We start from the raw sequence: 12,341 nt of genomic DNA on the forward strand, positions 1-12,341 counted from the left end.
GCCTATTGCTGGAAGCAGAACTGCTCTTACCTGCCACATTTTATACATGGAAATGTGTTTTCTGTGTTCTGAGTTTTACTGGTAGCATCTGATTTTATCTTCTGTTTCCGCCTCCTCCTCTGCACTGGACTAGTAACAGGCTTTCGAGGCTTCCCTGCTGCCTCCCTTGGCTTCCTCCCAGCTCTGCCTGGGACAGTGGCCTCTTGGCTCCTCATATCAGCATCGCTGGCCTTTGGAGAGAGGGAACAGTTAAGGCAGAGTGAAACTTAAAGCCACCATCAAGAAGGAAAACAATAGCTGAGCTCCTGTGCTTCATCTCTTCCACAAGAAAGCCTTCGGGATATTTTCGGGACATTTTTCATCATGGTCCCATGTGTGCACCAGCCACAAAGGATTATATTGTTTGTTTTGTTTTTCTTCCCCTTGCCCACTCCACTTCTCCCACCACAGCAACAGTCTGGTTGCTAGTAATGCTCTAAGCTACTTAGCCCAGTTTCTCGCTCTAGGAGAGATTAGAGGTGGCAAGTTTTTACATTTGGAACTGGCCACGTGGTATTTCCTAAACTAGTTGCAGAGTGAAGGTGGCATAGAAAGCACAACATGCACAATGCAGCACTTACTGCTACACCATCTTGTAGTGTTTGTTCATCTTTGACAGGAACTGTGCTCTTCTTTCTGTTATCCAACCATTCCTCTTCCTCCTCTTCTTCCTCCTCCTCCTCCTCATGCCCCTGATCTTCACTGTAAATGTCCCTTCTGGGAGGAAGAACACGTGCAAACCTATGGGAACTCTTCACCAAGAGATAAAGGAACTGTTAATTTTGGTGTCTGTAGTAACTGTCATGTGACACAGGACACAAGTTTGCGAGTCAGGACTCCTCCACACTGATCAGACTGTTTCTGCTTTTGATTTTAGCAGCAAACGAGACAACACACAAAATCAGAATTCACACCACAGAATTCACACAAAAGAGGTGAGAAAATTTAGGAAATTACCTTGATGTCAACTTCAGCTTCATCTTTCATAGACCTTTCGTTAGCAACATCAATATCCCCAAAGATTAAGGTCCCATTCCGACCAATTTTCACCTGTTTCTTGTACGTGTAGTAGAATTCCACACACTGAGCCACTGTTTTGGTTTTTATCTGGTGTTTAGAAAACACAGAGGTCCAATGGATCACATGATTTTAAGAAGGCTTATAAATAATTACTCGGCGCAATAAATACACTTGGTATTTTTGTTTCCTCAGTAGTCTCCATTCCACCACAACTGCTGTTAAAGCTTCTTTTCCATGGCATATTCACCTGCATGCCCAGACCCACAGCCCACCCCCTGCTGCCACTGCTACTGACTGGGAACTACAGGTCCAACTTTCCAGAGAAGAGCTGGTCAATGTAAAGGTGACAGAACCTGGCACTTCGTGGGCTTAATGCACCTCTTGGCCTCTGAAATAATCCCATCAAGCTGTCAGGCTTGAGAGCAGCCTTTCAGTTTTATGGGGGAGCTTTATTTTCCAGCAGCACTGCAGAGGAGACCAGACCAGAATACCGATCCAAAAATGGCAAGGAAGGTTTGCAGCCCTTTCCCATTTTGGCCACATGCACTTCACACACATTTGGTGGTAGGTAATTATCAGTGCAGACCAGTGACCACCTACAATATTCTCTATCAGTGATTTTTCTGGAAGTTTTGGAATATAGCCTCAACTGCTCATCTTTTGCAACTTAAATGCCTTTTGGGAATTTATTCAGTAAATACAACATGCAGCTCCTGGTTTCACACCCTCCTTCAGCGATTCCCCCCCCCCGAAGTGTTGCATCTCCTGAAAACAGATGGGAGTGATCATTTTTATTACCATTGTCACAGAAAACTGGAGAGATGCTAAAGGATGCATCGTTCACATACCCTTCTTTGGTCCTTTTCATCAGGAGCAAGGATGTGTTTCTATTTAGTTTTATAGGCAAGCCATTTAAGCTGCACTGGAACATTACCAGCACTCTATAAATACACCCTGTAGAAGTGATATCTGCAGTGTGGACTAATGGTAGTGATGCAGTTAAGTACAAGGGTTAAGGAAACAACAGCAGCAAACCAAACACTATTGCTCTAGCTTTTCTAGTGAGATTTTTTGAGTGCAGGTGTTAATGCTTAATACTGAGCTTTCAGAAAAAAGGGGATTGAACTCCCTGTATCAAATGCTCAAATGTGTAAGAATGTATCATTTCTGTCATTAAAAAAATAAATCCACTTACAAGCTTTTGGACCAAGAAAAAGTCTTTCTTGTAGATTGCAATGCCTTTGTTGAAAAGTTTTTTTTCAGCAACTTTCCACTTGTCTGATCCTATAGGAATAAAAAGTTTTAATGTAAGCCCTTACAATTTCACACGTTTACTCTTCTATGTACTTTTTCTTCACATGAGCAAGGGTGCAGTCTCTCATCACACCTAATCCAGCAGACTGCTCCACTTCAGCCCTCCTCTCATCACCTCAGTTAGCTCAGTTGCAGAAACCAGTCAATTAGATAAAGATGTTTTCCACCCAAACAGCAAGGTGAATTGCCACACTTGGCGGTGGCCCACTCATTAGATTTTATGCAAGGGAAGTGGTGGACCAGGAGACTTTATTTCAGCAGAAATCCACTGTACTTGAAGATTTATTACATATCCAATATCCTAGAACCCTTGCCTCCAATAATAAACATATTGTGGGATCTCCTCCTGCCTTATAGCTATTACTCAAATAATATTTCCCAACCATTACAGTGGGAGTGTGTAATAATGAAGAAATGTCATTTCTGTGCTTTGTGGTGCCTGCTATGAGCTGTCTCTCTACCACTTCACATCAGGTCTTTCAGGTGGCTAAGGTCACTCTAGATCTCTGAAGCTAGTGTCACACAGCTGACTATTTTCTAATTAGGTACAAGCCTACAAAGGCAATTTACAGCATTTAAATTTTGCAGAAACAGTGACAGGCATCAATAATTTGCTGAGCTTTCTTCAACTAGCTTGAAAAATCTTCCCACAAAACCCCTTCTTAACTTCACCCAGGGAATTAACGCCAGAGAGGCTGTGGTTCTGAGCTTACCACAGCCTCTCTTGTACCCACTAGCTACCTTTCTGCATCCCCTGTGGCTCAGCATAAGGGATCAATGTCACTTTTCCCCATAAAGGAAACTGGAACACACACGTTTGCAAATACATGCATGCACATGTTCCAAGAGGTGCAGTGTTTCTTACGTTAGAACTGTCATTATTTTCACAAACAAAATTCCTGGCAGGCCATCACTTGTTTTACCAGAGAGAAGAATGGTCTTTTTGTCTTATCACAATGTTATAGAGTTCCCCAAAAGAGCAGAAAAGGACAGAAAAATTCCTTTGTGATAGACAGGCAGCACAGAGTTATTCTGGTTGACAAACCTGTGTAGTGATAATCTGCCAGAGGGTGAGCAGGGGATCGTACTGGCCTCTTCAGGAGCAGTTTGCTCAAAGCTCCCTAGAGATAAACACAAACAAAAGAGTTAATTTACTATTTGGAGTATTTAAAATCAAGATTAGGCAATTGTTAATTCTCTCCTTTCTGGCAAGTTAACTGGAAAGAACCAGAGCACAGTTTTACATTTGGGACAAGTTTAAAGAGTTGGTACATTTGTGGTACACAGGACTCACTCTCCACTGAGTCCTGGGTACCACAGCAAGTGGTAAGCTTGGCACCTCCTCATGTCTCTGTGAATTGACACCTTCCAACACAACCACCACCACAGTATCAGGAGAGAGTTAATTCCATAGACAGAGACCATGCAGCAGTCGCCCCTCATTTCCTGAAGGCCTGAGTTACATATTCACATCCAAAACTGATGCCCTAAATATTTCTGCCTTAAACATCCAAGTCATTGTGACCTCATCTCACTGAACTAAGCAATAGTTCAAAATCAAACAGAGCAGTCAGGTGACTGAAAGATTCCACACAAAGAAAAAAACCTCTAAAGCTGGTTTTTACTTTGCATTTAAACTAGAACTGCTTTCAGAGTTAGCAGGAAGGAGAGAGAATGGAGTCATGCTTCCATTAGCATTTTAAACCACCTTAATGGTGAGCTCCTGTTGCTAGGGGCAGCCCAGCTCCTCCCTATTGCAGCAACATCCACAATGGTGGGCTGGTGCTGGGAACTTATCCAGCAGAAACTGAACGTGTACACACAAAAATTACTTTTTGTTTTCTCTCTTCTCAATACAGGTCTCACACGTGTCAGTGCTGGTGCTCTGCAGGGGACAGGGAAGAAGGAGCCAGGCAAAGGGATACCCCTGATCACAGGGCTGATTTATGCCAAGTTAAATCAATCACAGAACTATAAAAGGATGACAACCCAGTGCCATAGGCTATGCTCTGTTCTTTGATATCACCTCCCAGGGCAAGGGGCATTGATGAAAGTGTATCATACCTTACAACACTGGCAGACTGCCTGTCTGTCTGCTAAAAATCCCAACCCTTGGAAGTTGGAAACAGACCACACAGTAAGTGAACACGGCACTGTACATCCAGCACAACCCACGTTAGGGGCGTCCAAGGGACACTAAACAGTGAGAGCCAGATGCACAGGAAGGAGTTTTCCAGGCTCTCCTCTCAGGAATGACAGGCTACCCAGCCTTCATTAACATCTTTGACCACATGAAGGTGAAAAGCTGGGAAGGCTCACCAGTATGCTTCCCTTTGCTTCATGTAAGAAATGCAGCGCCAGCTCCTGGTTGGTTCCAGCCCCAGGAAAAATGCTTGAACAGGCAGCAGCTAGCAGGTTTTCCACTGTTTCCACAGAGATACCAAACAAATTCAGATAAGAAGATTAAAATGCAGCTTACTACAGTACACATCATTAATCAGCTCTTTCCAAGTAGGGCTAGACGTAACAAAGTAAAATTCTCAGAGCTGTTGAATGTCCTTGCAAATTTATCTGGAGCCAAATTCAGACACAAGAACTGCTTAGATCAATGAGGTCAAGCAGCATCACTCTGCAGGCAGCTCTATTTACACACAGAGCTTCTTGTAAATCTCTGAGGTGAAGGGAGCTGGGAATACTATAGGAGGGAGGAGACTTCCTGAATCCCCCCTTATATTATGAATTTCTATTTCACAATACCCTTTTTTTCTCTCTCATCAGAAAGATTTCTTACAAGCCTGCCCACTTCCTCTCCCCTTCAGAATTTATCCATCCCACAACCCATGTGCATCAACAACAGACAGCTCCCCAAGTCTGCTACTAGCTGCCACAGCTCCCACTTCCTCACCCTGACTTCCGTCTACAACTCTGTTTTTTCCAAAATACTATTGTGCCTAGAGCAGTCCTTGAAAATACAGAAGTACATGTGGTGTTCAAATGTTGACAAAGGCAAGGAAGCTTCCCTGAGCAAAAGGCTGCTCTTTGCCTGACCAGCAACAAACGGTCCCATTTTTTCCTCAGTTACAAAACTATTCTCATCAATCTCTCCTCCATCACACGTAACCTGGTACATTCTACACCTAAGACTGTTTTCAACATCAGTCAAAGGTGTCATTTGACTGGCAGCTCTAAGAAATTTTAAGTTACACCTACAGTAGATACGTGGTTTCCCCTACAATGGTGACAATTCAGTCCTATTTACCAGCCTTCCACATTCTTACCATTCTTTTGGGTGACTTTGTTGGTTTCCAGGTCCCCCCATGGCTGCCACACCAGCTCTGCTTTATGTTCATCAGCTGCTGCCAGAGATCTGTCTTGGAGTGATGGGATTTCTGCCTGAAAACGAGTTCCTACATTGATTCGCCTGCAGAAAAGGTAAAAAGTTAATGGTCAGGCCCCATTTACAATACTCAGAAAGTCCCCATCTCTGCTAGAAGCATAATTACAAAGAACCTGAAACACAGTAGGCAGCTTTCAGGTGCTGTAGGTTACATTTATAAGTATGATTCAAAAGGTGAGAGGCTTTATATCCATTACCATTTTTCATTGTCTTATCAACAATGGTTGAAACTGTATTTCAATTAGGATCCTGTAATAAGTGCTCAAAGAACCATCATTAGTGTTCAATAATGATCACTTTTAAGAGGCTGTCCCATGGACTTGCTGCTCATGCATAAGACCAGTGCACCTGTATTAACATTTTGCCAGCCACATCTACAGAATCATAGTCCCCAGAAGTCCTTTTTAACCTAAATGATGCTATCTGTCCCAAATCCCCACTCAGAGCAGAACCTGTCTTAAAGTTTGGTCCTTTACGATCTTGACACCAACCAGGAATCTTCTAGAAACTATATCTAGTAATTGAAACCAAAAATATAAACCAAGGAAAGCTGATTTTTCATTCTATATCAAAACCAAAGCCCATTCTTTTAGCAATGATCTCACAGTTCTAGATTCTGAATTAGTGGATGTTTTTTCACAACATGCAATCCACAGAGCACTACATTTGCTGTAAGGTAAGTGACCATCCACAGAGATTCTACTCTGTACTAGCAAACATGATTTTGTGCACAGAGGTAGGTAAGAGCCACCATGGAAAGTCTGCTCCACCAGACTTGGAGGTCTGCACCAATAGCACAGCAAGTGGTGAGAGCAAGGATGAGCTTCATCATTGCTCTACATCTCTTACCCAGTGGCAAAATATGCAGAGAGACAGCAGTGGCTACACAAATGCAGTGTAAAACAAGTGCAAGGACAACTTTCTAAGTAATATAGCAACTATGCATGCAATTCAGAGATCCAGAAGAGAGAGCAAAAATGTCCAAGCTAAGCTAGCAAGAAAACCCTTCAGGAAACCAAGATATCTGAGAACAGCTGCTGCTCAGACCATGTACAATATAATGGAAAAACTCCTATTCTGAAATAAGATAGCTATGCTTAATGCAAGAAGGTTCCTCTTTCAGATGTCACTAGCACCGTACCAATAGCTCCTGAAATATAAGCTCTTTTTTTTCCATAGAAACATAGAATTGTTTAGGTTGGAAAAGACTTTCAGGGTCAAGTCCAACCATTAACCTAACTCTACTAAGTCCACTGCTAAACCCTGTCCCCAAGCACCACATCTACAACACTTTTAAACATGTGCAGGGACAGTCATTCAATCACTGCCCTGGGCAGCCTGTTCCAGGGCTTAACGACCTTTTCAGCGAAGAAATTTTTCCTAATATCCAACATAAACCTCCCCTCGTGCAACTTGAGGCAGTTTCCTCTTGTCTTATCGCTTGTTACTTGTGATAGAAGACCAGCACCCACCTCACTACAACCTCCTTTCAGGTAGTTGTAGAGAGCAAGAAGTTCTCCCTTCAGCCTCCTTTTCTTCAGACCAAATAACCCCAGTTCCCTCAGTTGCTCCTCCTAAGACTTGTTCTCTAGACCCTTCACCAGCTTAGTTGCCCTTCTCTGACTCTGCTCCAGTATCTCATGTATTTCTTCTAGTGAGGGGCCCAAAACTGAACACAGTATTGAGGTATGGCCTCACCAGTGCTGAGCACAGAGGCAGATAGAGTATATCAGGCAGCACCCACAAGATGATTAAATTATGGAGTTGCTTCATTAGCACACAGGTAAAACCCTCTGCCCAGGGCAAAGCTTGCTATAATTCTCAAGTCTTGGCATAGTTCCCCCCCAGCATGAAGGGAAACATAAGTACCAGAGAAAAAGTTATCTAGTACAATAAGAAATAGTGACAAACACCTGAGAAATGTCAGACTGATTCTCTGACTTTTCTGATTCTCTGCTGCTCCAAAATGACATACCCATGTCAATTATGAAAGCAAGAGTCTGGAAGAGGTGTGGGGAGGCCTTGAAACAAGATATATGACCCATACATAAACCCACAGAGATACTAGCAAGTGTTCTGATAGGGTGTTTTGAAGTCCTAGAAGACAGTGGTATCAGAGGGAAGGAAGAAGGTACCATTTTCTGTTATGGGAGGAGGGAAACACCTTAATTCCCTTTTTTTCTGCCTAAAACCTGTCACTTCGGTATTGTCAGTAAGCATCTGCCTCATGAGACACCATGAGCTGGAAAAGGCTGCATTGCAAACAAATTATTTTTAACACACATGAAAAGAAATTGTACAAACTATTTATTTTTGCATTTATAGCAGATCCAGATCTAATTCCTCACGCTTGAGGGGAATGGTTTACAATTCCTGTGCATTTAAGCCAAGAGATGCAGAAGATGACCACCCTACACACTCAGTGTGACTTCATCCACCCATTGAGCAGCAGCCCGATGTCAGTGGAGGGTGGGATTCCTCCTTGGACAAGCAGAATCTGCTAGATGTGCAGCCTGACACTAACCTCCCTCCAGTAGGTGACAACAAGGTGACATCCAGCACGACAGATGTAGCAGGAAAGTTTTAGACAGGCTGCCATATGCTACCTGTCATTTTCCCCAAAACATACTCTCCAATACCAGCTGAAGGCAAAGTGACAGGAACGTTACACATCTCACACCAGAGTGCTAAAGCTGTTGAAAATGCCCCAGCTCTGATGCTCATGGCAACTGTTTCAGGACCTGCTTCTCAAAACTAATTCAATTTCAAGCACACACCAAAAGTGGAACCTGCATGGACAACGAAGAATCACAAGAAAACATCAAAGTTTGGTTCTGAGTGGTTTACAGGTACAGAAGTCTATTAAAACTACAATGCTATATAGCTTTCCCTTCTCCCTGCACTTGTCTGGATTATCTTGGACAGAAATAGCACGAAGTAGACCAAAAATAAAAAGCAAGAGATTTCACACAGGACTGAGAAGACCTGGCTAAAAACCAAAGGAAAACAAACACCCTGGCAAGTGCTTTCAGCACAGTGTGCTGGACTGCAGAGTGATGTGCATGTGGAGCCTTCTGCTCACTGTGACTCGTCTCACTCCTTGCTCTGGCACGAAGTTGCACAGGGGAGGGGAGGGTTATGGTTTAGGATCCACCCTCGAAGGGCTGACTGCTGGAAACCAACACTTTGCTGCCAACTGGAAACAGAGAAAAGGGCTGTTACCACACTGGGAAATTTGGGAGATGGTGTGTCCCAAGACACAGACCCCTCTGGCCTCACCTGGGAGAGGGAGAGAAGCAATTGGAAATGCTGGAGGGAAAGAATGTAGGCCTGCTTGGAAGGCTGTCAGAAGTTAATTTTTATCTTGAAACTAAACTTAGAATATGGCATCCCTGGGCTAGAAATGCTTAAGAATTAGACCTTGTACCTGCTATGCCCAAATAAAACTGGATTTCTATTGCAAGAGTTGACCTGAGTAACCTGATCTGATTTGGCCTGTTCTGAGACGGGACTTGAACCAGATGACCACTGGAGGACCATTCAAGCTCTGTTATCCCCTAATTCCTTTACTGATGAAGTCTAGATTTCAGCATGGCCAAAATTCTTGCCTGTAAGCACCAATGCTGCTCCTGGGATACCCTGGTAGCCAGCTGAGTGTGGTCACATTGAGAATTGAGACTGTGAATTGGGAAGGCAAATTCACAGCTGATGCACCACAGCTACACTTAAGGCTGACTAGCTGAGGGTGACTTCAAGACTCTACAGGAACTGAACTGCAAAACCAGCAGGACACAGAGATCTGTGACACCAGCTGCCTATCGTGCTACTTTACAAATAGAAGAATTAAGCTTCATTGTCACATTTCCTATTCCAAATCTCTGCAATGAAATGACCTTTTGAGGAGCATTAGCAGAAGGTCTGGCAAAAGCACATGCAATTAAGTACACAGTATCGTGCAATCACCAGTTACAGCCAACTTCTGGCAGAGTCCAGACCACAAACCAAATTAAACAGCCTTTTAATTTTAAAAGCTACTTCCTGCCATATCTCCTTCATATAAGATATGTCTATGTAACTGACCACAACAGTGCTGCACAAATTAGATTTAGAGCAGCAAACAGATTACTTCAAAAACATGTTGTGAATTTATCTTGGTTAAAAGTTAGTTATTTACCTGCATAACCACCTGTTCAGTAGGACTTAAGATGATAGCAAGACATTTCTTTGCACATAACTCCTTCTTGGCAACAGGAAATGAACCTGCATCACTAAGTTACTATGGTTTGCAATTTCCAGAAAAAAATTTGAAAAGTTTCACACACAACTAAAATTGCAGCTAACTTTATGCCATTAACTTCAGCAATATAAACCTACAGACACAACAGGCAAAGGCAATTGCACCAGAGAGAGGTCAAGGATCAAGATCTTGGCAGAAACAAAAAAAAAAAATCTGTTCAAGAAGAGGTTCCCCTGGATTACCATGGTGCTTATTTCCACAAGTGGCTCAGCCTGGAAGGGATTTGCACGTGACAAGAATAATCTGGGTTCACTCACAACTGCAACATTTGCTCAGGACAGCCTGCTGCCCAAAGGACAGAGAACTCTGCTTCAAACAAGAACACAGAATGGAAAAAGGGCAAGGGGAAATACCCAACCAACAAACTAACAGCCCACAACAGCAAATGCTCCAGTCTATATTTCAAATATAATCCACTTTGGAAGAAAATGCTACATGGATTTCCATGCTTTGCATCTCCATGTTTAGATTTCACAAGAGTTCATTAACCTAGGTGTAATAATGAATTAGAACTACCTTGCTGTAGGTTCTACAGCACTGAACTTGAGCTGGTAACACTCCCAGGGGGTCTGCAAGGGTTGTGCACAGACATTTGCTACTCTGCAGGACTGGCACCAAGCCCAAGCTTGTAACTCCAGCTTCAGTGTCTCCAAACTGTGTTCCCTGGTGCTGCTGGGTCCATGAACGTCTGAGCTTTGCCACTGTGCAGCCAGCTAAAAAGACTAGTGAGGTTAACTAGCCACACACACTGCACAGAACTGACTGTAGTGCTTTCAGACTGAGCTAGCCCAGCAGGAGCAGAGCTGTGCTCACAGTTGCACTGCAGGTATTACACACCACATGGACAACCTGCAACCTGAGCTGCCCATGTGAGAGCTAACTACAGCTTTCTGTACTACATTTTGGCTTTCCTCTAAAGGAGTGTTATTCACCCACTCTAAAACAACGTACAGCATACAGTTTGTACACAGCAAAAACAGGACAGATTCAGCTAAGCTACAGTACTTCAGCCCAGAGACAGATGAGCAGTAGCAGAAAGCAGTTAACATCACCTGAATTACAAGGTGCGTTTGCCAAAACAAAAACGCACCACATTATTTCTCAAATGGAGTAATTTTTAATAGAGACAATTTGTACTCTAAGTCACCAGTAGGAATGGTTTTAGTGTTTTTAAGAGATACATCAACTGTATGAGGAGTAGCTTGAAGGTTTAGGAAGAAGAAAGGAAGCACATTTACTCCCAGCCTAAGAATCCACTGGGTACTTACGGTTCGATGCTGACTGGGGTGGCTTCCCCCACCACCGTAAGGACAGGAGGGGTAACTTCTGAGCTATCTGCAAGGAAAAGAAAGAACTGCTCAGACAGCTCATCTGCACATTTGAGATATATTTTTCTCACAGTTTATAAATCTAAAATCAAAAAAGGTATCATATGCTGAAGAAGTTTAAGATGACTAAGAACCTACCTTCCAGTCACCATCTACATTTTAGTAATAACTATTGAGTGTCCCCTCAGGACAGTAATTATAGAGGACCTGACTCTTCCATTCCTAAGAACGTCAGTAGGGGGTGTTACAGATTACTTGTAAATCCATCTTAATGTGCATGCCCACATGGAAGCAATACTGGATTTCCTCCTGCCAAGCTCCCCAGACTAGCATGAAGAAGTCCCAGTTCTACATAACCACACCTCCTGAAGTGACAATATTCCTCCTATTACTCCACAGTTCCTAATCATAAATTAGCCAAGAAAGGAAGGATAGAATAGAACTTACTTGATCTAAGTAGAGTTCTGTGAGCACTTTTAGGAGTCATTGGAGGTGGAACTGAGTGACCACTTGAAGAGAGGATAGCATTAAAATATAGCCCAGATCCTTCTCTCACTGGACTAAGAATTGGTGGAGGAGTGTAAGGAGGTAGCTCAAAGTTCCTATCTGAAGGATGATCTGCCAGACGGACAGGTGACCGTAAGTGGCTCTGATATGGAGTAATGTTAGAATAAACAGGTGGTGCAATAAAGGTGCCAGCTTTTGGTGGTATGAAGAGTGGCTCAGGTCTTGGCCGCTGCTTTGGTTTCCGGGCAAAGCCCTCAGTTTCATCCTTTGGAACAGCATCTTCATGCTATTAGAGAAAAAAAAATCCACAAAAGACTTAACTTCATTGTAAAACCTCAGGTCATTTGAAGAACTTCAGTGAGATAGCAACATTCTCTCACAGCAGGTCAAAATTCGGATACGGCAGTTGAAAAGTGTCTCAAAAATTAGCACCAAGGGA

The 12,341-nt window shown here is 43.1% G+C and overlaps 1 protein-coding gene across 1 annotated transcript in view; it reads right to left on the minus strand.

Moving 5' to 3' along the window:
• Positions 1-12,341, minus strand: part of ELMSAN1 (ELM2 and Myb/SANT-like domain containing 1) — a 20,926-nt gene that overhangs the window by 1,179 nt on the left and 7,406 nt on the right. The window contains exons 3-11 of the mRNA XM_008939229.1: positions 11,843-12,188; positions 11,336-11,402; positions 5,652-5,794; positions 4,693-4,796; positions 3,419-3,494; positions 2,255-2,343; positions 997-1,146; positions 621-791; positions 31-230 (exon numbers count right to left, since the gene is read on the minus strand). Of these exons, the coding sequence (XP_008937477.1) occupies positions 31-230; positions 621-791; positions 997-1,146; positions 2,255-2,343; positions 3,419-3,494; positions 4,693-4,796; positions 5,652-5,794; positions 11,336-11,402; positions 11,843-12,188 (1,346 nt within the window). The remainder of the gene's footprint in view (positions 1-30; positions 231-620; positions 792-996; positions 1,147-2,254; positions 2,344-3,418; positions 3,495-4,692; positions 4,797-5,651; positions 5,795-11,335; positions 11,403-11,842; positions 12,189-12,341) is intronic.

This window comes from Merops nubicus, unplaced genomic scaffold (assembly GCF_000691845.1).
Source record: "Merops nubicus isolate BGI_N331 unplaced genomic scaffold, ASM69184v1 scaffold16904, whole genome shotgun sequence".
Lineage (NCBI taxonomy): Eukaryota > Metazoa > Chordata > Aves > Coraciiformes > Meropidae > Merops > Merops nubicus.